At 30.1% G+C, this 24,278-nt stretch overlaps 1 protein-coding gene across 2 annotated transcripts in view; it reads right to left on the bottom strand.

Annotated features, from left to right (window-relative positions):
- LOC130897756 (bumetanide-sensitive sodium-(potassium)-chloride cotransporter) overlaps window positions 1-23,472 on the bottom strand; it is a 51,815-nt gene extending 28,343 nt beyond the window's left edge. The window contains exons 1-2 of one of the 2 annotated variants that reach the window (XM_057806642.1): window positions 23,335-23,472; window positions 4,475-4,640 (exon numbers count right to left, since the gene is read on the bottom strand). In XM_057806642.1, the coding sequence (XP_057662625.1) occupies window positions 4,475-4,640; window positions 23,335-23,400 (232 nt within the window). In that variant the 5' untranslated portion in view covers window positions 23,401-23,472. Of the gene's footprint in view, window positions 1-4,474; window positions 4,641-15,712; window positions 16,222-23,334 lie in introns of those variants that run through there. The other variant, XM_057806641.1, reaches the window with a different exon arrangement.
- Between the last annotated feature and the right edge of the window lie 806 nt (window positions 23,473-24,278).

Here is a 24,278-nt window from a genome sequence, read left to right as displayed (position 1 = left end):
CATACCTGATTAACACATAGTCGTACTAGTCAAATTGGAATAATATATTTTTTTGCAATTTTAATTTTAAAGCTTATAGACACAACGAAATAGGGGTCAGTTATAGAGTTCATAATACTAATCAAATAACTGACTTAAATAATTCAAAAAAGGAGTTTGGTAACTGATGTGAAATATTCCAAATTAATTTTTAACTTTTTAACTCTCGTTCCTAATCAGCAGAGTATATTAACAACGTGAATTTTTAATTAAATACAATATAGATGATTTTTAAGACAAAAAAGTTCGAAGACCAAAAATGTAAAACCAGAATTAAACAAGCAGATTTAGAAAGTATAAAAACGTCGAGAAAACCTTCATATTGACATATTTATCATTAGCAAAGCCAAAAGCTTCCATGGGACTAGTGAACATAATGACAAATGGTACAGAATTAAAACTAGGTGTCAGGTAAGGTAACACACTATCAAGATTTTTGTTCATTTTAGATGAGAGTACAAAAGAAATGAATAAAGAGAAAATCTAATACATCTATTAGAAATATAGAAGATTAGAAATATTACAAAGCTGAACGTGGGCACGATAATTCATACTGAAAAATATAAGTAAAACCATCAAAATAAGAATAAGTAGAATCACCATGGGATCTATAGTAATATAGTAATATACTGGGTAACAGTGAAGTTAGTTGGAATAAAAAAAAACAAATATAATACAATAATGGCATAAAGAAGATGTATAAAGTAAAATGAAGACCCCTGATGAACTAATGAATTGGCTATTCATTAGATAGAGAAAACATTTTGAAACATTTAAGTATATGTGGATCTAATTCGAAACCTTCTGAACTATTGCGGATGTTATGGTGTTCAGGACCGTATACCATATTAATTCCCCTACACTAAGTGAAATGACACTACAGAGCCCCTTAATATATGCACCACATATTTATGAATTTACGTTAGGATCATTCCTTCTGCAAATAAGCACTCAATCACTACGGGCTGCTCGAGACGATCAATTTTGATATTGTGATATTACTTGAATTGGAGCCTCTACTATAAGCACGCTACAACAATTTTAGCCAGTTTCTAGCATGTGTATATACATTACAATGTAACGTAATGATAAAGAACTGTTTTGATTCACAATTGGTTCAGGAAAAGAGCAAATTGATCAGACTTAGTATCCGAGATACAGATTACTTTAGGTTTGATTTTTTTATATTTTGTGAAGAAATGGTTGTAGGTTTCTTTGGCATCAATATTAAAAATGTGAATTCAAAACAAGCATTGTGGAATCGGAATCAGGAAATCAAAGCGTTTAGTATAGGATAAAACAAAATACAATTCTCTATAAAAATTTTGTACTAATTGGTATTATAAGTAGAAGTTAGGCTTATTGTTAATACTATTAAATGATGTAGAAGAATATGTTCATGCTTTTCTATCTCTCCACTCATTTTCTTGGAATACTCTGTCTTTCATTGTCTGTTCCAGCCCTTCCTTCCAGGTCCTTGAGTGTCTTTCTCGTCTTCTTCTATTCTCCGATTGATACATCAATCGGTTACCTCTTCTGCTCCATCCTCATCACATGTCCGTACCAGAGCAGTTGTATTCTCTCTGAAGTCGTATATGCTCGACCTGTTATTCGTCGTATATCCTCTGTTCAGGACATCCCGCCCGATCTTCTCAGGTAGTCCATTTCCAAAGCGTTTATTATTTTCTTCTGTCTATCCGTCAGTTACTAGCACTCGCAACCATACGTTAAAATAGGCTCTACTGTGACTTTGTATATTGTTATTTTTGTTTTGTGTTTTGTGAGGAGTATTTAAATCGAAATCCTAGTAATATTTTAGTTTTGAGCATAAGCTCATTAATCATATTTCGAGGTCCAATATAATAATAAAAAATTATTGATAAATCGCCCTGTATAATTTACCATTTAACCTAACCACATGTGTGCTCATTCTTGGAATGTGTAAATAGGCAGCAAATGTTTGGTATCAATCCATTATACTAAATATAATTTAGTAATTGCTGTAACAAACATAATGACCTTGGATATATTTCCTTTGTTTTATGAATGTAAATTATGCATAAAATTATGCAGAAGTTCAAGTGAGTATATGTTTTTTTAAATAAGTCCACTACATCATTCTGATTTTGGATTACCGATTAAATGAAAGTTATAAACTTGTGGTAAGTAATAATTATAGAAAAAAATTACTCGAGGCATAATTTCTGAAGTTTCAATAGTTGCCTTTTAATTTATTTTGGAAAATTATTTCTCAAGCTGAATAGTCAAAGCATATAGTTATGACATTGGACATTATTTATTGTTTTTCGTTTTCCTCATGAGACGTTATGAAGACTTTGTCGACGACTTCTATGAAGAAACTAACTGAAGGAAAGTGATCTATTCCTTCTCAATATTTACTTCTGAATCCCTCAATTCTGCTCAACTCAACTCCAACTTATTTTTCCTCCTTGGTGTCATCCAACTTACTTAAAAAATGTAATTTTATAGAAGTTTTTATGAAGAAAAGAATATGTAGGTATCTCATTTTGGCGATTTCGTCTTGAAAATCAGATGGATTTTATTTTTTACTGAAAGGAATAGGGTTTAAAGTTGCTCCATGTTAAACGTGAATTTTGAAAATTAATAATTATGAAAAACCAGTAGTGTCCCTTTTTCAAGCTAGATCCTGTCTGGACGCCACGCCAATGAAAAAAAACAGAAAAATCAAATCAGAAGTAACACCTTAAAACTACTCAATTATTGTTACAATAATATGTCAAGCTACCCTATATAGTAAGTTTTAAGTTTTGAATATTGAAAAAATGAAAGTACCTATTTACCATGATCCTCACAACAAAACCGATTACTTGTACTTGATAAAACAGTATTCCTTTTACTGTCTTTTTCATTGCATTACACCATTTTTTCCTTAATTTTTCATCCTTAGAAATACTTAAAAAATAATTTATCTGGTGCAGTAATAGTAATGTTAGTACATTTTGATACAATATTATATTTATAAAGAACCTTTGTCTTTTTCATTGCATTACACCATTTTTTCCTTAATTTTTCATCCTTAGAAATACTTAAAAATAATTTATCTGGTGCAGTAATAGTAATGTTAGTACATTTTGATACAATATAATATTTATAAAGAACCTTTGTCGATCGAGGATGGTAAAACAAACAACGTGGTGTGGATGCTGCAGTAGCTTGTCGGGAGAAACTCGATAGGTGCCAATGATGTGAGCAAGCGATTGGCGCGTTACAAGAAGAAATTAAGGCGGAGTAAAAATATTACACTTTTTAAAATTTATATCAGCGCTTTTATGAGTATTATGTAACAAATTATTAACCCAACATCGTTTTCAGACCCATTGTGGTCTGAGCAGAAGGGAAACGTACAGCACTCGCCAACTAGGAAGAAGTTGTATAATTCCTGATATTCGTCGTCCCCCCTCATATTTATATTGTAAACATCAATTCAGTAGCGTAGCAAGGGACAAGTTTTTAAAAATTATGATTGGAAAAAGCGTGCTATTTATAAAAAAATAAGCGAGAGAAATAATAGTCAATGTACCAATTATTTAAAAATAATAAGAATGAACTGGACTTTGCATTACGAGTGATAAATGAATCATCTGATTTCGGAGTGTATTCAAATTTAACTATAAACTTATTTGGAAAAAATAATAAATCAAGTTTCAGGTATTCCAACAGGGTCTATTGCGGTGAATCAAACATTTTTCTCATTGAACAACTATGAATAATGCATCTCTTATATCTTTATCTCAATATAAAAGCGCTAAGACGAATGCTCGCATCCTAGAATTCTCGGAAAATCTTCGACGGAGATGGACACGAAACTATCGAAAAGTTTTAAGTGAAAAAAATTATACATAATCAGAAACTTATTCTGACGATTCCACAAAGTACTTGCTTATGAACATTTTAAGAGGACGATTGATAATAATTCAAACTGGAGACAAAATCTTAAATCTAATATTTTTTCAGATTCATTAGATTAGATTTCCAATTTGAAAATTCCTCCCTTCCTCTTCACAAGTTTCATAAAGTCAATTGAAATATTTTAAGTATTAGGTATCTGAGGTAGTGTTGTACCTTTTTATTTTGTCATTGTTTTTTTGTGACAAACGATAGTTTTAGATATTTTATCATTGAATGTATTGTTAATTTTTTTATATAAGAAACATGTGTACAGGTTGTCCAAAAAGTAAATATTCTTCTAAAGTAACATATCAGGTGAATATATGAATATTGTGACATGAAACTAATTATATTCTATATAATTACTACTAATTATTGATAAAGTTACTTGAAATGTAACTATAGCAAAGTGAAATGCCTACATATATTATAAATATCCTTTACAGTTGTAAATCATACATACGTCTGAATCGAAACTGTGATACTAGTTAAATCCGGAACTCACCTATACCGGCTTCGGCTACGACCCAAGAAAGCCGAAGAAAAAGCATGACTCCCCAAATATTGAGGATACATGGAATCAATACACCTTGTATCCATCCTAGTTTTATTCCTCCGTGAGGTTCTGTGACATCGTCAACAATGATGCTAGTGTCTCCGATAGTAATGTCCTTTAACAAAAAAGTTATAATAGAAAAAATCCATTTAATCAAATAATTTATTAACAATATCGAAAGATGGTGATATATCACTACTATTGGCAAAAAATCATCAATTCTAAAAATTTACATCTCTTCAATTACTATTAATAATTGATAGGAAAACGGACACTCTCCATTTGGATTAATTTGTTACTAAACCTTTCGTGGCAAATATTTGAAGCCGTGATAAATTGTAATAAATTTGTGGATAAGATATGTAGTAGGGTCACGGTTCCGGTCACGGTAGTGCCTTGATTGAACCTCTTCTCAATCTCCTCGACACTATTGAAATCTTTTGAATTATCACATTGGCCTCTTTCATGGCTGTAATGGAGCTGCTTATTCATTTTGTTAAATAAAAGCTAATATAAAAATAAAAAAACATATGTTTTATCATTTTCTGGATTTTCTCTCATTTTCGAATATTTTTCTTGTAAAAACTACAGCACAGCAATAGCCTCTAGATATTGAGCGAAATTCAGAGTGTAAAAGTAACCAAGAAAAGAAATATTTTGTCATTTAGCCGTAAAAATAACCGAGAGCTCAATGAATAGCTTCGAATCTAGTAGAGTGCAGCATGTAACTCAGCTTTTTGCTACTAAATACTGTCTGTTATTCACACAGTGAGAGACCAGAACTTCAGACAGTAGTCATATTATGTGAGCTATAGCACCATGATGAAGCCCAGCCATTAGTCGCAACAGATGTAATGTTTTTAATGAAATAACTTTGTGCGTAGAAAACAGACATATATAAACGAAATCTAGATTCCTCGAAAAAGAAGCAATACCTCCATATTTAAAAGTTCCATTGACAGTGTATAACTGCCCATACATATACATACTGTGCATACACACTGCTCAGCCGTCAACCTCCTTATGACAGTTTAATTATAAATCACCCTCTCAGTAACTTCCCTGAAGAAGCTATTAATCCTTGACGCGGTGTATGTTCTATCTCTTCTCGAAGTCAGGACTATTAAAAGATATTGAGCATGAGTTGTGGCGCTTTCTCGCTCTCCCCGTTTGTGTACGCTGCAGATTCCGTCTCTATATACCGATTCAAAGCCCTTTATGACACATTCTGTCATGTAGACAATCTTTCATGTCCACAACGTTCTAATTGCTTCAGCTGCTGTATTTACGATCGTCGTTAAGGTACAATTTTTACAAATAAATGGCATTTCTGGTTGAAACACCTTATGAAAGACCCTGTGGCAGAATTCGACAATCTATCATAGACTGGCATAATTCAATATTTAGTAAGATATTAATATAGTATTATAATTATAATTAAGAAAAATTGCTATTTTATATTATCTAATGTAAAAATGGGTCGGTTTGTCTATAAAATTGTGAATTTTTGTTATGACAATGAAGCTTACAACAACGCCAACGGTACTGAAGACAGTAAACGCACTGTTATGAGAGGAGATCGTTATCATTTTTTAAATACATTCATACATTTATTTAACAAAAATAAAGAAAAAAAAACATGTGGAAAACATTAGCTGCAAATTTGTGTTCATGCAAGTATCCATTCTTTCAACAATATTTTTGGGTGCAAAATTTAGGAGAATAAAAATTATCCACTCCGATTGTTGCGTAGTTTATTTCAGATGATGTTGTAATTACTAGTGTACTATTAATTAGTTTAATTAATAGCACACGATCGCATTTAACGTCGAGCCTTAGCATGTGCATAGCCAGAAATAAATCTGATTCTCTATTACATTGAAACAACCAATTTAAGATGTTAATATGCAAATTTTTTGCTCCGGTAGAAATTCCATTAATTTGTGTCATCTGATTGAAGACAACCAATCAGTACATTATACTGAAAACAGATCACATGGACAGCTTTCACTATATCACGTTGCCATGGAAACATATTGCTTTCAAAATGTCACAAATTGTTTGTAATACTGACGAGAATGTTAATAAAATTATAGAATCAAACATACCAAAAATACCGTTTATAGAGAAAAATTTATATGGAAAGCATTTATCGATTTTTACAATGCATCAATTAGATAGAAAATGAGCGGCGGAAGAATTAGCGTTGATTTTATTATGCTGTGAAAATGAGAAGAAAAGATGGTATAAAATCTAAAGAAACTACTGTCAAAACCCTGTGGAACGTAACAATTAAGCTGTTACAAGCAGAATATTACAAAGAAATGGAAGTTATTATTGACCCATTCAAAAGTATTGTATTTTATACGACGAAAACTGCAACCAGATATCTGTAAAAGGAAGTAAAGCTCGACAGCATTAAGCTCTGTAGAAATATCGAAAATGATAAATATATAGAAAAGAGAAATAGCCGTGCTTACTGGACTGTTTTTTTTTGTATCTTGCCAAAGTGGTTCAAGAATGTGTACTGAAAGCAAATTATTGATAGAAAACACCACCAGCAATGTTTGTCCTGTCGTATTATTTAAAAAAATTGATGTCTAAAAGGGGCCCATATTAAAATCAGCAGATTATTCCTAAGAATAAATTGTCACTGGAAATCCGAAAATGATCACTGGTATGATAATATGCCTATTGGAACAAATACGATTCAAAATTTGTACTTATGCCGAAGCGATTAGCTTGAATACTAAGGAAAAAAATACTCTCACACCAATAGATCGTCCGGTCAAAAGTGGTGTACAAGAGCAAGAGCTTATAAAAATTACGGGTCATAACGATGACAACTCAATAAAACCTCACTTGTATATTGGAGAAGATATCATAATCATATTAGCATGCGTATTGGAAACACATCTTAATCAGTTATAGAAACTAATACGTCTGGATATTCACTTAACTTTTCTAATTGTTCTTTTGTTAATTGTTTTTGCTCTGTATTTTTTATTTATTTAGTTTAGCTTCACCTGTCCCGTTGTCTGTAATCATATCTTGCAAGTTGAATTTGATCCACTTTCCGGTTTCCGATTGAGCTGAAATGTTGCTTGCATGTATAAATCGGATGACAATTTAATATTATTATGACATAAAGTTGATTTGATGATAGTTGGCGTGAATATGTAGCTCCAACAAATGTGGATTATGACTAATTGATTAGCTGGATGACCCAATACCAAGGTGAGCACGTGCTAAGAGCTTGAATGGTATGATGATATATAAACATTTCATATCACTAACGTTGCGCCTTAGGGTACCAGGGCGAACCCTGTTCTACTGAAACTCTTATCACTCTGCAATAGACCTCTGGGGGATGGGCCGTTTTTATCCTATTCTCGTAGGAACAACATGAACGTAAAATTATAGAAAAAAAAATTTTTTTAAAAACAATTTTTCATTATTTGTTAATAAATTGAGCTAAATGTTAAAAATGAACCAGCTCTAATAAGAAATATAACACTTGTATAAGTTCTTTGTAACCTTTAACAATAATTAAGCTTCTTCGTCTACCACAAAATAATTCCATATCGTATATATTTTTAACACTAAAACTTAATTATTAAATCTTTCCGTTTATAGATGATTCCAATTTTATGAATAAAAGCATGTTACATTTTGTTGGTACAATTAAGAACATTTAACATCTTTTCCTCTTTCCATCACAATGTAACACGCTTTTAGTTATAAAATTGTGACTATGATAAAAACGGGAAAATTTAATAATAAATGTGGAAAGCTTTAGTATTTAAAATATATAATTTTCTGCGTAGAAGAAGAAGCTTAATTATCGTTGAAGGTGATAAACTTATGAAGAATTATATTCCTTATTAGAGTTAGTTCATTTTCAACTTTTTACTTCATTTTATTAACTAATAATGAAAGCTTGTTTTTAAAAAAGGTTTCTTTTTATTCAATTTTATTTCTATAATTAGCAAAAAATTTTGTATCTGAATAACTCTCATACATTAATAAATGCTCAGAAATTTTATAACATATTTCTCAAGCTTGATGCTTATAGGCCTACAGCGTCGGTCTATTGCCAAGCAACAACCTTTAAAAATCGGTTAAATAATTTTTTCGCACAATTATCAATGTCCTTGGATTATTACTACTGAAAAGTATTCGACAATTTGTGTGTTTTTTACACCGTGGAAATGGTAAAAAATAAATGTTTATAAACAGTGATTATCATATTAATTTAATGTGGAATAATTTGAGGAAAAATTTGATGTAGGTCGATTTATGTTATGTTGCTTAATTGTAACCATTGTAAATGAAAAAATTCAAAATGATCAATGTTAACAATCGAGTGATAATTGTTTATTGAACGTTTAAGAGATATTGTTCGTGATATTGGCTATAAAATCAATTTGCAGAGTCTTATTTGCCTAATAACGCTTTGAACAAATAAACAAATGAGTTGTAATGTAGTAGTGGTAATTTTTTTCCAAACATCACCATCATATATTTACGCCACACAGAATATCTTTATTTTATAGCAGCTATATATTTTTTCTCTTTCGGTTAGAATTAAACTTATTGTATATTTTCCTCTTATTCTCCTCCACCTAAGGCAACAGGAGATGATTTGAATAGCTCAGTAGTTGATAAAAAAAAGTTTCAAAAATTCAGAAAAATTTCACTTTTTCATTTTTTTATTTTCATTTTTTTTTCACTGAACTTTGTGAACAACAAAAATACATAACACACCAGAAACTGCAAATTGGACTAACCCACATTCATATCATATAGAGAGTGTCTCATAAGTAATGTTGGTTTTCAGATGTGAAAATTCCTACGCCTAATTCTAGAAAAAGTACAATAGCTTCACATTCTCCCATTGTTTACTGAACGCAGTGCGTTTTTATAATAAATGGTTATAATAAATGGCACACCGATGGTTTACTCGCTATAATAGTGGTGATTTGACGCTTGAAGATCGTTAGCGCTCAGGTCGTCCATCTGCGTGGTATATTGACGTTACAAAGGAAGCAGTTTGTCCATTGTATCCGACATCCTTAATCCATTATAATGGACCCGTATATGCTACCATCTCGAAGAGTTCGCTTGTTCGGGTTCGAGAAAGATTATTGCTTTCAGCTTTCTAGCCTTTTCAGTCGCAGTATTACAAAGTGGAAAAGCACGTGTTATTGTTGACAGTTTTAAAATGGATGTAACATTCATAAGTTTGACGCTTATACAATTATACAGTTAGTGGAAAGTGAAATATGTTCGTTGTATAAAACTGCAGAAGAATACAAAGACATTGAGAAAGAATACCTAGAGGGAAATTTGTGTCTTTCTGGAGATAAATTTTAAGGTTTTATTTTTCTACACCTTCTGCTTGGGAAGACAAGACAATATTGTTTCAGTTGCACAATAGTTATTACTGGTTCGACAAACGCACTTAGATCTTCCAAAAATTTGCTGACATTTTTAATGAGATTTAGTTTTAGCAGGTAGAACATAACACTTGAGTGGTGCTGAATTGTATGAACTGCCACAATACAGACAAAACACGATAATTTAACATTTTATAATAGATTTGGATACTGTTAAATAGAAGAAGAAAGACAATAGAGCTTTTCGGAAACGACGATCTCGAACAGAATTTTCGAAAACTAACACATTCACTGTTGTTCGGAAACTGATCGAGTTAATCGAGTCGTAGTCATATGATACTATCCTTTCTACCTTGGTAGATCGGTAGGTAAATGTGATCAGCTGAGCAGTATCATTGATTGGTTACTGAGGTTTGCGGTTTTAGAGTTTTCGGCATTTCAAATTAAAAATAGCTTAATATTAAATTTTAGTGCATACTCCGTGCTCCATGAGAGGTGATAAATCGTTGATAAGTGCTTAATAACAATAATCAAATATCTAAAATTAAAATCTATTATACAACTAAATAAAAATCATTAAAGAATTAAATCACAAAAAACTAATGAAAATCAAAAGTTCTTGTAGATTATGTTTCAAATTTGAAATTTCCACTGAAAATTGAATGTAATGCTCGAAACTATGATCTAAATCTCGTTCTGGTTTAGGATCCGCAATCAGCTGGTGGGTGATCTATCTTAACCAAGGTTATAGTTTTCAAATAGTCCTAATTCGAACATCTAATTAATTTAATATAAATGAAAATCAATAGATTATTTTGGAACAACTGTTCAATCTATACTCGTATACTTGTACAGATGATCTGAATTATATTTTAGCAAATTACGTTTCTTGCTGAACACACTGTATAATAGCGTAATGTTATCATAAAGGAAAAATATCATAATGTTGCACTAATTGATTTGAAGGATCTTATCATTATTATTATCATTAGAGATGGCATATCTATTAGTGAAAATATTCATTACTATTGTTTCGAAAGCTATTGAAATGATTGCAAAATGTAATTAATTTAATGTGTACTACTATTGTTTTAATTGTCTTATCAAATATTTTATTGATTTCCAAATAGATAAAACTATCATATAAACCTGAATGGGAACGAAGTCTTTGCCAGCTAAATTATGAGCGTTTTCGTATTAAATTAAATTGAAACAAGACCCTACGAATTCTTATCAAAAAAAAAATTATGATCTTATTCGACCTTGGCAAGAGCAACTTTTTAATTCGCCATTAGATGCAAAAAAAACTGCCTTACCCCTAAAAATAAATGGTTTACCAAAACTGATCAAACCTGAAGATCCCTTCGACCGATTGTTTCAAGTATTCAAACTCCTCTCATCCCATTATCTAATTATTTGAAAAATATTTTCAACAAAATTTTAAATAAAAACAAATACTATATCAAAAACACATAGGATTTCAAAAAAAAAATTAAAAGTATAAAAATTCCTAACGAATATGTATTCTTAATTAATTATTGCAAGTGAAAATTTTATTATTTTTATACATTATACACATATATAAAGTAAGCCTGACAACTTTTAAACCTCATGAGTCATGATTCATTAACTACATTATCAAATTATGATGAACAAATTAATATTCACACTGTAGATCGCTGTATCTAGTCAATTGCAGTAAATTATACTTTTTGTGATTTGGAAAAACCCGTCAGAAGAAACAAGATGGAATTGTATTATATTTTTTTATCCAACTCATATTACGAAATATTTGATTACATCTATTAAATTATAAATTATTTATTATGCATATTTTTTGGTGAATTGTGAATAGAGTACCGATTCTTGACTGGACAGTACCATTGAGTTAGGATATGTATTTTGGTATAATTTATCTATTCTCAATTGGAGAACTATAAAAAGTATCAAATAATTCTGACCGCCAAACAGATATACTAGAACGAATTTGAGGAAAGCGCTGTTGTCGCCCAAATTTTACTCTGCTTTACTGAAAGGCCGAAAGATATTCTATTATATTATATTATAATATAAGTGATTTATTTTTATCCAGATTTCACCAAAATGACGATATTTAAGTATATATATTATTATTCTAGTAAATCTAAATAGAAAAGGAAGTGGATAAAAGGTCAGGAATCAACTGAAAACTGTTTGAAAAATCAGAGGACATGAATGCGTGGGTAACATATAATAACAAATAAAAACCACATGCAAGAGAAAATTAACAGGCTACATAGTAACTCAACGCAAGTTGGACTGAACATAAATAGTTAAAAACAAAGATTATTGAACCGCAAAACCGAAACGGTAAACGTCTTCTATTTAGACGAAAGAGAAATAGGGCAGGTGCAGCAACTGTGCTATTTAGGCAGCATAGTAACTACAAAAATAGGTACAGAAAATGATGTCAAAAGAAGAATAAGTTGTATAAAATATGGTCTACAACAAGTATCTCAAGAACAACAAAACGAAGACTATTTCAAACTAATGTAAAACTTGCTCTGTTATATGGAATCGAAACTTCAAAAAATAAAACAAAAAGAAAAGTCAAATAGTTCATGAACTTATGCCTACGAGTTATATATAAAAATTGCCCCAATGGGATTAGTAATGGACACATTTGGAACCTAACTGGAGAAGACTAACCCTAAAAGTAATTCAAATATAACGTAGATGCCTTGGAAAATAAAGCGTAAAAATATGCAATCATGTGATTTTTATATCAAGAGATCTGTTTTTCTTATCAATAATCCATGAAATGTTTTATGTGTATTCACATTTTGCTTCTATTGGTACTGAATTGAAGATGATAAGTAGCTATCAAACAAACCGTAATTGTCAAGGAAAAGATTTAATAGGCAATAAAAATAATAAAATTCTTTAGATTGCAATTTTTTATTGCGCGTCTCTGAAAACAAAAAGTAGTAACAAAATAATATTCTAGATCTTGGCCATTAATTTACAACATATTACTTATTACTACTAGATAATCAATGTAGTACTGGTATCGTGGGATAACGACTATGATGGTCGGCACTTTGTCTGCCTCGTAGCATTGTATCCTTTTTCAGTTCCGCAAGGTAAGCAACGCAACAGTTGTGACCAAAAGTATTCGCGATGTTTATCCAAGTACATTCGACTCAAATGCCAAAACGGTTTTCTGATCCGGTAATTTTGATCTCTCTTACTCCTACCGATCATTAAGACTGACAGCATTAGAAAAAAAAATGTTAACGGCAGAAATGGAAGAAATTTCATATCAAAGAATTTAGAATCTCTCAAATATCCGTAAACAACCTTGGTCAGTAATCCAAGAGCATGGAGACTCCAAAAAAAGAAAAGGTTCTATATGATAATCCGAAACGTAAAAAGCAGTGAGTCTCTCTAAATGAATAACCACGAAATACTGCGAATCTGGATATATATCTCTAATATAAAGTATTCAGCGATTGTCAACAACTACAATGCAAGATCTCACAAGTGGGAAACGAACCTTGAAAAAATTAATGAATTTAGGTAGAAGGTAGGTATTGCCTCATTCACCATACTCGACAGACATCACACTCTCAGATTTTCATTTATTGCGATCACTACATTTTGCTAGTGACAAAAATTTTGTAAATTTGAATGATGTACAAAATTTCATATTGAGATATCTACTTAAAAACCAATTGACTTTAGTGAAGGAAATAAAGCACAAGAAAGGATTAAACTTAGGAATAAGACGAATCAAGATGTAACAAAGTGGATGCGATAAGAAAGATTTTCAGGAAACTTTGTGGTAAAAAGTTATGAATGGGAAATGTAACTATGTGTTCAGGTAAAAAACGTATTTTGAAATATGCATCTTGAATAGTCAAAAAATAAAAAAATTTATAACTCATAAAATATTGCCGAAAATGAGTTCAGTTTTATTACCTGGGGGTTTTCGAGATCCCTGAACATGAATGCGATGAACTGCGAGTTACAGATATCCTTTTAATAAGCTTAAAAAAAGATTATTTACAAGTGCAAATATGGTTATACAGGGGTCATTGCGGCATAAAACTAAAAGAACATCATTTAGTCCACAATAAAAGGATGCAATTGTCTCGCCCACCAAGCGTCATGAATATTCTACCAAAGAAACTGCAGATGAAAAAAATGATATGGGGGGCAACAAAATTGAAGAAACAGAGTTATAATGCAGCAATAAAACATAAATGTTGAATTATTTTTTCACTGTTTTTGTACAACAAAAAAATGAATTTTTTATGAAAACCAGATAGACATAATTTCAATATATTTCATACATAAAGAAAAAGCTATAAATGATAAAAAAGATTTAAATAATTTAAGTAAAATTTATGGCTCTATTTTGTAAATTCTAATAAAACTACAAATAATTTAATTGATTGACTAAAGAAAAATTAATTTTTCTTATTAGAGCAAAGTTTTAAGTTATTTTTATATTCATGATGAAGGTGATCTATAGATCAATATAAATAAGCAAATTATCAGTGTCAATATTATATTTTGAAAAAGACTTAAAGAAAAATCGGAATTTATTTTTCTTTTAAAAATCATCAAAAAAAACAGAAGAGACCTAAAATCAAGAACATTTAGATATATATGTACATATATATATACATATATATATATATATATATATATATATATATATATATATATACATATATACACATGTTCTTGATTTCGATATTTTGATAAAGACTTAAAGAAAAGTCGAAGCGTCAAAATTTATCTTTCTTTTAAAAACTATAAAAAAAACTAATTTTGAAACAGAAGAGACCTAAAACCCACAGAGTAGTAAAATTAAAATGCATTTTTCCCTTGAAAAACTGCAATTTCCATTTTTTATGCATAACTTTTGTGCACATAATTTTTCTTACCCTTCAGCTTTCCGTCTTGATCTGTCTTACTGCTCAGAAATTCTCAAGTTTCGTGTTTTATTTATTTTATTTTATCGTTCGGGTATTAGAAAAATGTTGTTGAAAATGAATACGTTGATTGAACATAGACACTTAAAAATCCAATTAAATTTAAAAAGGCAAAATACTTTTCGTTATCCTGTTGTACATATTCTATTACTCATCTATATATAATTTGTCCTTTGTTTCAAGGAGCTTTCTTTGGTCAACTTGATATCTATCACTACAGAAATAGAATCGTGATTTTATTTAGGAAATATTATCAAATTATAAATATTATTATTTAAATATATATTTGTTGTGTGTCTCATTTTATAGCACAAAACTTTACAGTTGTAATTTTTTTTTCATTTTCATAATTGTTTTGTTTTTACTGCAAACAAACATTATTATTATGATTATGACAATTTAGTAAGCCTATTTTCAAGTTATAGGACTAACAAAAAACAAATTCATAATTCTGCTCAAAAATAAAAAAAGTTGATAAATTTTATGAACATCTTCAATCTAATAATAGACTATTCACTGAAAATACAATAAATTCTTGGCTTTTTTAAATTAAATTAAAATTTGAAAGTATTTTGAATATTATATAAAAATGATTGACTTAAAGTTTATTGGAATAACATTTATGACATTTTAAACTAGAAATAATATTTAATTGATATTTTATTTTATTTAAAATGAAATTATTTTTCATATATTTGGTACAAAACCCATTAAAAAACTTATTTCTCATCTCCTTCTCTTAATAAATTAAATTATGGAATTAGAAAATTAGAAAACTTGATGGAATATAATAAATATTTACTCACTTTTGCTTCTTCGCCTTCATGTAACTCACTCAAACTGGGTCTTTTACAAGCCTTCCTGGAATTTCTGTAATTTTCCAATCTAGGTAACACTTCTCTAGTTAACTGAACTAAAGATTTTTTCCGATTGGGTACTTGTGCGGTTTGATTGATCACTGGGTGTCCGTTTTTAACAAAATCACCCTTTTCTTGTAATTGAAAACCGGTGTTGTCGATACCGCGCTCACCAATTGTAAACCGACCTTCCATCGTATATTTAAAAAACTTATCAATTGTTTGACATAACTTGAAATATGAAATGAAGATGGTAACCTACTAGTCAACTTGAAAAACATACACTGTTAAAATACGACGATAAGTACAACGGTGCAAATGAATAACGGATTTGTCGACTGATTTTTTTTGGGGAAAATCGGTTAGCGCTCGCGTGAAGGCTCTGATGTGTGGTTCTGAAGCCGGAGTAGTTGAAAGAGAGCCTATACGATTACTGAAACGATTTGAGTGGATACGTCTCTTTTTATAAGATACAGATTCATATATAATTCAATATAATCTGATCCTGATAAAACAAGATTATACCAAATCTTGTTGCGGTTATAGAGCGCTATTTATATTTTCCAAAATTTCCTTTAGAAGTTGTGACTAGAGTTCAATATCAATTTTTAGTGTTCAAATATGTTATTGTAGACAATTGAAAAAGGAAGTTTATTTTTCTATACAACCTTTATTGTATTTTAGCAATACAATGTGAATATTTTCACTCTAGAGTCAGGATTTATACTGATTTCTTTCAATTCTTAAACCTTTTGATGATAAGTAGTTCGAAGTTAGGTCTTTTGTAATTTATAATGGTCTTTATTGAAATATAATATGACATTGAGAAATTATTCTCGTGTTTCAAAAAATAAATCCATTGAGGTCCTATTTTTCAAATAATTCTTTACCTTCATATGTCAAAGAATATTCTACAATAAATTACAGTACACAATTTCTGTCTATTGAATTGCTTATTGGAAAAATTGAATCTGATCTTCAATCATGAACCCTGCGTATTTTCACTGTAAAAATAGTGAAAATTATGACGATTCGCTAGACCGTTAATGTAAAAAATAGAATAATAAGTGAAAAAAAATTTGGCAAAGTCCTCTTCGCTTCGAAATTTGTAGAAAGTCGTCGCCGTATAAATAAATATTGATGTAGCTGGATATGATATGGACAGTTTTTTGTTTTCTAAGAATTCTAGAAACCAGTTATCCCATACCTATTTGTGTTCCTGACAGTTTTTGTTCTAATTGTTTTCTAAGTACCAGTCCTAACACCAACAATATATTTTTTGTATGTGAATTTTGAATCATGTTATTTTCTCAGTGTGTCAGAATTCAGAGTACTTTTGCACATATTTTCTTCCTACCATCCCTATTCTATCATGATTTAAACAATATCAATCAATTCTCTCTAGTGAGGAATATTGTTTCATATCCTAAAATGTCACTGCGATGAAAAATAATGGAATGCAATGAAAACTGTAAATGTGGTGAAGTGACAGGCTCAGACTTAAACAACAAACCCCATCTCGCATATAAATCCTACCTTATGAATATCAAAATATAATCTGTTTTTCTGTTTTCCAGATCATTCGGAAAATTTATAGAGCTTTCTAGAACATTCTAAATCAATTACAATAGTTTGCGCTCATTTTAGAACTTTCCAGATCATTCCAGTAATTTTTAGGACTTTTAGAACATTTTAAATCGATTAGAATAGTTGAACACATTTTAGAACTTTCTAGACCGAAATTTTGATACCTTAACAGAAGTCCCCATGAGTTAGAAAAGGATGGAAAGATATGTTTTCACATTTTCACCACCCACAACTATCCACTTCCACGTTCCGCGACCGAACTCCCTTACTATGACCTGGAGGCCAAGGGGTGTTTACCACATCAACTGGAAGTTAATTTGGGTTGGAAGTGATAGAGAAAACCTTGTCCTAGTCCTAACTTAGTAACATATATATATATATATATATATATATATATATATATATATATATATATATATATATATTTATATTTATATGTATAAACAAATTTCTTCAATTTTTTCTATCTTAGACCTTTTGATATATTAATGCATCTAAATGTCCTTGATATTAGGTCTCTTCTGTTTCAAAATTAGTTTTTGATAGTTTTTAAAAGAAAGATAAATTTTTATCAAAAAATGATATTGACACTGACAATTTACTTATTTATATTGATCTGTAGATCACCTTCATCATGAATATCGAAATAAGGATAAAATCAACTTAGAACTTTGTTCTAATAAGAAAAATTAATTTTTCCTTGGTTTCCACATCTCCAATATATTAAATTGATTAGAATTTACAAAATAGAGCTATGAATTTGACTTAAATTATTTAGATCTTCTTTATCATTTATAGCTTTTTCGTTCTTATGAATGTGAACCATTTCGAAAAATTCTCTTTTTCGTGTACTTGATTCCGTTTCAATAATTTTTGAATCTTTATAATTGAAATTATGTTTTTCATGGTTAGGTTAGTGCAGCTCTATTTTTTTATCGTATTGATGACCTTTATTTTCTAAATGCTGAGATGTCTGCCCTATGTAGGCAGCGTCACAATTAGTTCAAGGCACTTGATATATAACATTACTTCTTTTGTTTTTTGGTGTATTAGATTTTAATTTAGTGAAATATTTGGATAATGTATTATGTCCTATATGACTTATACTAATATCATATTTATTGAAATAATTCAATAATTGTTGGGAAAGTTTTGAATAGCTAAGCATCTAATTCAGGATCTGATAGTTAGATAAATCTATCAGCTAAACTTATTATCACTGATCTTTTTTGTGACATAGGATGACAAATTGAAGTTTAAATATCTTGAGGACCAAGTTGGTTTCGTATACCATTCTGTTCTCATGTCATTGTTAATTTTATATAATGTGACATCAAGAAAATTGATTCTATAATTTTGCTCAGCCTCGATTATGAATTGAAGTTTTTCATGATAAGATTTTAATTTTTTATTTATGTTTTCAATTTGATTCTTTGGTACAGCAGTAATGCAATCATCTACATATCGGAAAAAGAATGGAATATTTATATCAAGTTTGCTTAGAGCCTTTTCCTCAAGATCTTCAATTACCAATTGTACACTTGAAATGGAAGTTCCCATAGCACAACCATCAATTTGTTTGTATATTTCGTTATCATATTTGAAATATGTTGTTGTAAGTGTGAGTTCTATAGCTCTTATAAATTCATTTTGAGGTATTTCTGTATATTCTTTAATTCTGTCCCATTTTTTCAATAATATATTTTTCAATATGGTAACAGGAATATTTGTTTATAAAGAAACCACATCTAACGAAGTAAAAACATATTCAAAAGGAATTTTGATACTTTTAATTTTTTCTTTGAAATCCCATGAGTTTTTGATATTATATTTGTTTTGATATAAAATTTTTTTCAAAATATTTTTCAAATAATTAGATAATGAGGTGAGAGGAGTTTGAATACTTAAAACAATCGGTAGAAGGGGAATGTTAGGTTTGTGGAGTTTTGGTAAATCATATATTTTAGGGGGGATGGCGAATTAAGAAGTTGTTCTTCTCAAGATCGGATTAGATCATTATTGTGTTTTCGGTAAGAATTTGTAGAATCTTGTTAAATTTTTTTGTAAGTTTTCTTATCGTTTAAAAATTTCATCATTTTATTATTATAATCTTCTGATTTCAAAATCAACATGAGTCTTTCCCTCTTTAATCCAAAATAGCTTGGATATCCTTGCTATATGAATAGCAATAGTATAAGGCTTGAAGAAATATAAAGTATCGTGCCAAGCATTTTTCACTAAAATAGAAGTGGCACTAATGTATTTTCTTAATAAGAAATATTTAAACTTTAATTTGATTATAGTTTGAAGCGGTTACTCGATAGGTGTGGTTACACTACAAAAAAATATTAAAAATAGTGTCGCCATACCATAGGGTTAACACCAGATTTAACGAGGCACTTGTTCATATTTATTTTCTATTCACTCGAAATTCAATTTTAAAATCAGTTTCAAGCGGTTACTCGATTGGTACAGTTTATGTCCAAAAAAATTATCGTAAAAAATATAACAATAACAATAAACCGTATTAGCTCTGGCACTAAATGATTTTTTCAGTAGTTTCAGTGAATAGTATCATATAAAAAATACTTCATCCGGTAACTCAATAGGCCAGGTTTTTTGTAGCCCTCTGCACTAAATTGTGCGATTTGGTCCCGTTATAATTTTTATTGTTCCCCATTATTCCAAAGCCAACGTCCAATTCAGCTGATCATATGCAAAACGCAGGCGTGCTGGCCAATGGGCTGGAGTAAGTTTTAGACCAATAGCAGATGTTTTAAAGATCAGCTTATTATCCTGCAGTGATCACCTTACTGTCTGTCCACTGCCTAATAGTCACTCCTCGCTCATCAAGGAGCTGTCGTTGCAATTTGATCGCTCATTAAGGTGACGATTTCTTAATGTTGTTGGCACTATAAATCGGTTATCTCAAGTGGTTTTAAGTCACCTGTTCCAGGTCTCCTATGAAAGGATTCGGTCTCCTAATAACGCTAGCACACTCTTCGAACTGCTACCGCTGAGCGGAACATATCCAATTGTCTAGCAATAGCTCGCTGACCATTTTCGATTAAAACCAAAACTTGAGCGGCTTTTTGTGGTGTAGTATGCAATAAACTAACATACTTGAACACTATTGAGAATATAAAAAACAAAAAGTACGCAAATTTCTGTTGCAAACGCAATAATTCCAATATTTCACAAATTTGTCATTTTCGTTACAATCACCACATAAACACGTTGCTTATAAATTTATACTCACATCAAAGCATATTCAATTATCTTTCAAGCAGCATATTTTTTTTGATCTGATTAACAATACAGTGGGCCGTTTTCTATGCACGTAAGTTTAGCTATCCTAACTTATTGCGATGATCAAAAATCATAGCAATACTTTTTTAACAGAGTGTATTATTTACAAATTTCATCAGCTGAAAAGTATCGGATCCATAACTTCATCACATTTCACCAAGTATAAATACACTACTCTATAGATAACGAAACGAAAACGAAAAGCAATCATTGTCACATCACTCATCTTTCGATTACCTGATATTAATATGTTTGTTTTTATATTCGTCGCTTTCCTCTTTGTTCACATAATTTTTCCACCATGCAGCCAGTGAAAATTTCTGAAAATTGATTAGCTATATGTAGAGATAAGGGAATTAATAAATTAATAAAAGTATTATTTTCTCATTTTGAAATTAATCCTAAAAGCTTAGATTAATCAAATTAGGCTGATATAAAACGATTTGATACCAGATAAATAATAATATATGTCTTATCAGTCATTTATTCCTTAATTTCCTTGTTTACTTAGTTTGAAGATATTTCCATTATGAAATTAAAATATATTCCTTGATATATAATCAAACCGCTAGTCTTGACACGTTTTACCACAAGTTCTGCTGTCTTTTTGCTTTAGTTTGCACGATACCAACGAAACAAAAGATAAATTCTTGTCTCCTTTAGTCAATGAAATAAAAGTCTCATCAAAACTCGTTTCGTATTCTCTACACTCTCGTCTCGTCCCGCTTCTTATAGGAAAATTTTGTAAAAGTATCGAAATCTTGTAATGCATACTTGTTTCAGTGCATTAAGGAATACTTAAATTAAACTCATATTATTATGAGCCACTAGTCGATAATGAACAAATTCTATTTTTGTTTAATTTTGAGATTAGTACTTGAGAAAAAGCCCAGAGAACATAGTGTTTTATATCCAGTAGATGAAACTTAACGTGTTTAGTGCATTCATTTACTCACCCCAACACCAAAATTTCAATTTAAAACAATGGTAAATTCAAAATTCGTGCTTGATTCGTTATTTAACATCTTGCTAATAAGCGTCAAGAATGTCAATTTATGCTCATCTTGAGGTCAGATTAGGTTAAAAAAATACTCTGTATAAACAACAGAGACGAAAATTTGGTTATTATTTACAACAATATATGTATATCAATTATTATTTATAGATATTCTAATTGACGGTGCAATTATGGCATGTCATATGAATCACCTGTCCTGAACTGATTTCAGAAGTGAGAATTGAAGTAGTATTTTAACTGATGATGTAGCCAGCGAGTTTGATGTTCTTTGAACTATTCTTGCAATTGGTTTTATTAACAGTAGCTTATACTGTTTTCTCATTCCAGGATGAACACAAGTCAATCTATTATCAGTCATTTTTACCTACTTTTTACTGACTTAAGTACGCAATGAAATCGTCTTCAAATAGCAATAAAAACACCAAACCAAAAAAATGTCTGTTCAAGTGTCTGTTTTGAATCCTACCCTACTTAATTATTTTATAAAAAGTAAACTTTAGCTTTGCATTCCTATGCAACTTGATTCTTACAAGAAACATTTCTAGATTAAATTTTTTAAGGAAAAAATCGTGCTTATACTTCTCAGCGGTTGTGTAGCGAATAGTTTCCTCAATGATCATATCGTACGTACACAGTATCGTCAGAAATTGAAACTGGAGATAAGCTAGCAAACTATAATGTGGAGGAATTTCTTTCTAGTTAGAAGAAATTATTTTTTTCTTTTCTATGCACTTTGCGAGGAAGTTTGCGTCGACGTACAAAATGTTAACAGTGCCATAGGTATATCGTCATCACTATCAAAATAATCGTTACTTGAATCAAAATGATGGGGCATGTCCAATTCAATGTGCCCAACGATATCACCGATATTGGGGTCTTCCAGATCGCCATCATCCACATCCTTTTCGTCTGTGAGATTGTCAACCTCGGGAGGTTGATGATTGAAGCGATTATGACGGCCTCGATATCTTACAAGTCTAAATAATCTACGGCTTCTTCCAACGTCTTGAAGGGTGTTCGAGACATTTTACTGTCAAAAATTTAGCAATTAAAAATTCACAAATATATCAATTTCGAAAATGTATGCACACGGAATGACTGCCTTAGCAGAATTACAACTATAATTTTCGAAACATTGGTGTAGGTAACTATACTACATCTTCCGCCGTATGTTATGAGCTACATTATAATAATACAATATTTTGAACAAAATTGCTGTAAAACTCTCTTACTAGTTATCATTTAATGGTCTACGAACATACAAAAATTAGAAAAAATCAGAAATACACTTGTAAGTTGAAGACGTCTAGTTCAGAAATTAAATTATTAGATATTAATTCAATTTACTCCATTTCCCATATTGTTTTCTAATGCTAAGTATAATTTTCATTAATTAATTTTTATTCATATTTGTGAAAAAACTCTATCATCTTAGAAGAGCCATCATCTCAAGTGCTGGTTAATATTCTCAATTTGCTACATATTTGTAATTAATATATCTCGATATTTTTAATCACAAATCTAATCTGTTTTGAAATTCGATAATTATTTCATAATCAGATGATTTGAAGATCCGTATAAATTCTTCATCATTTTCAAATTATTATTAACAATTGAATTAAACACTAATAGAAAAAAATATCTAGTATCTACTAACCTTCAATACTTGTCCATTTGGAATTGATATTGAACTAACTTTCCTGAGGGGGATTTTAATCGGCATGATAAAAGAAGGAGTAGATTAAAACACGCGCCGAAATTGACGGTACATTTAAATCTGTTTTTCTCCTGACGTAGTAACACCAGGAAAATTAACGATTATAATTTCATTGCAATAGTTAATTACTGTTTAATGTTTTTATTGCCATATTAAAGATATGTATTTACAAGGTGTTTCTATATTCATGCGACAAAATTCAGGAGGTGATTGCTCTTATGAAATTAAGAGGAATCTTTTCTATAACAAAATTTCTTTAGCCTACCCCTTTCCGAGATAACACTCTTAAAAGGTGGTGACTAAAATTGAGTTGTGCTATGAAATAAAGTAAGACTCACCCCCGTATAATCTAGCAGAAATTTTGTCACATGAATTTAGACACATCCTATATATGTACCAGATATTGTTGACAAGTTCATTTTTATAAAAAGGTTTGTGCTAGATTTGTGAAAGTATGAAGTCGATTACATCTTATATCAAGTCTATAAATACAGTTCTTTATTTAAAAAAAATGTTATAAAAATGGTACCTACTCCAAATTGTAATCAATACAAAAATTTTGAAAAAACTGGAATCACTTTCTAATGTTAGCTTTTATCTTTTGAAACATATTCTCTAACATTATTCCTACCTAGTTTCTTGTTTACATTTTTTCAAATCACATTTTGTTTTTGTTTGGTTTATTGTCTCTACATAATTTAATTCGACAAGTTTTCCGCACATGTAAAGTTGCATCTACTTATGTAATAAATGATGATGGATCATCTTTGTTCTTTATATACGAAGGAAAGTTCTCCTGTCAATTGATTTAAAAATTCTAGCCGTGTTATCTTTTTGCTTGTGGTTTGTTTATATGGAATCCCTTTATTTACATCAGCTAAGTC

This window comes from Diorhabda carinulata, chromosome 9 (genome assembly GCF_026250575.1).
Source record: "Diorhabda carinulata isolate Delta chromosome 9, icDioCari1.1, whole genome shotgun sequence".
NCBI lineage: Eukaryota > Metazoa > Arthropoda > Insecta > Coleoptera > Chrysomelidae > Diorhabda > Diorhabda carinulata.
The sequence above is the reverse complement of the archived record's forward strand: the minus strand, read 5'-3'. Positions and strand labels throughout refer to the sequence as shown.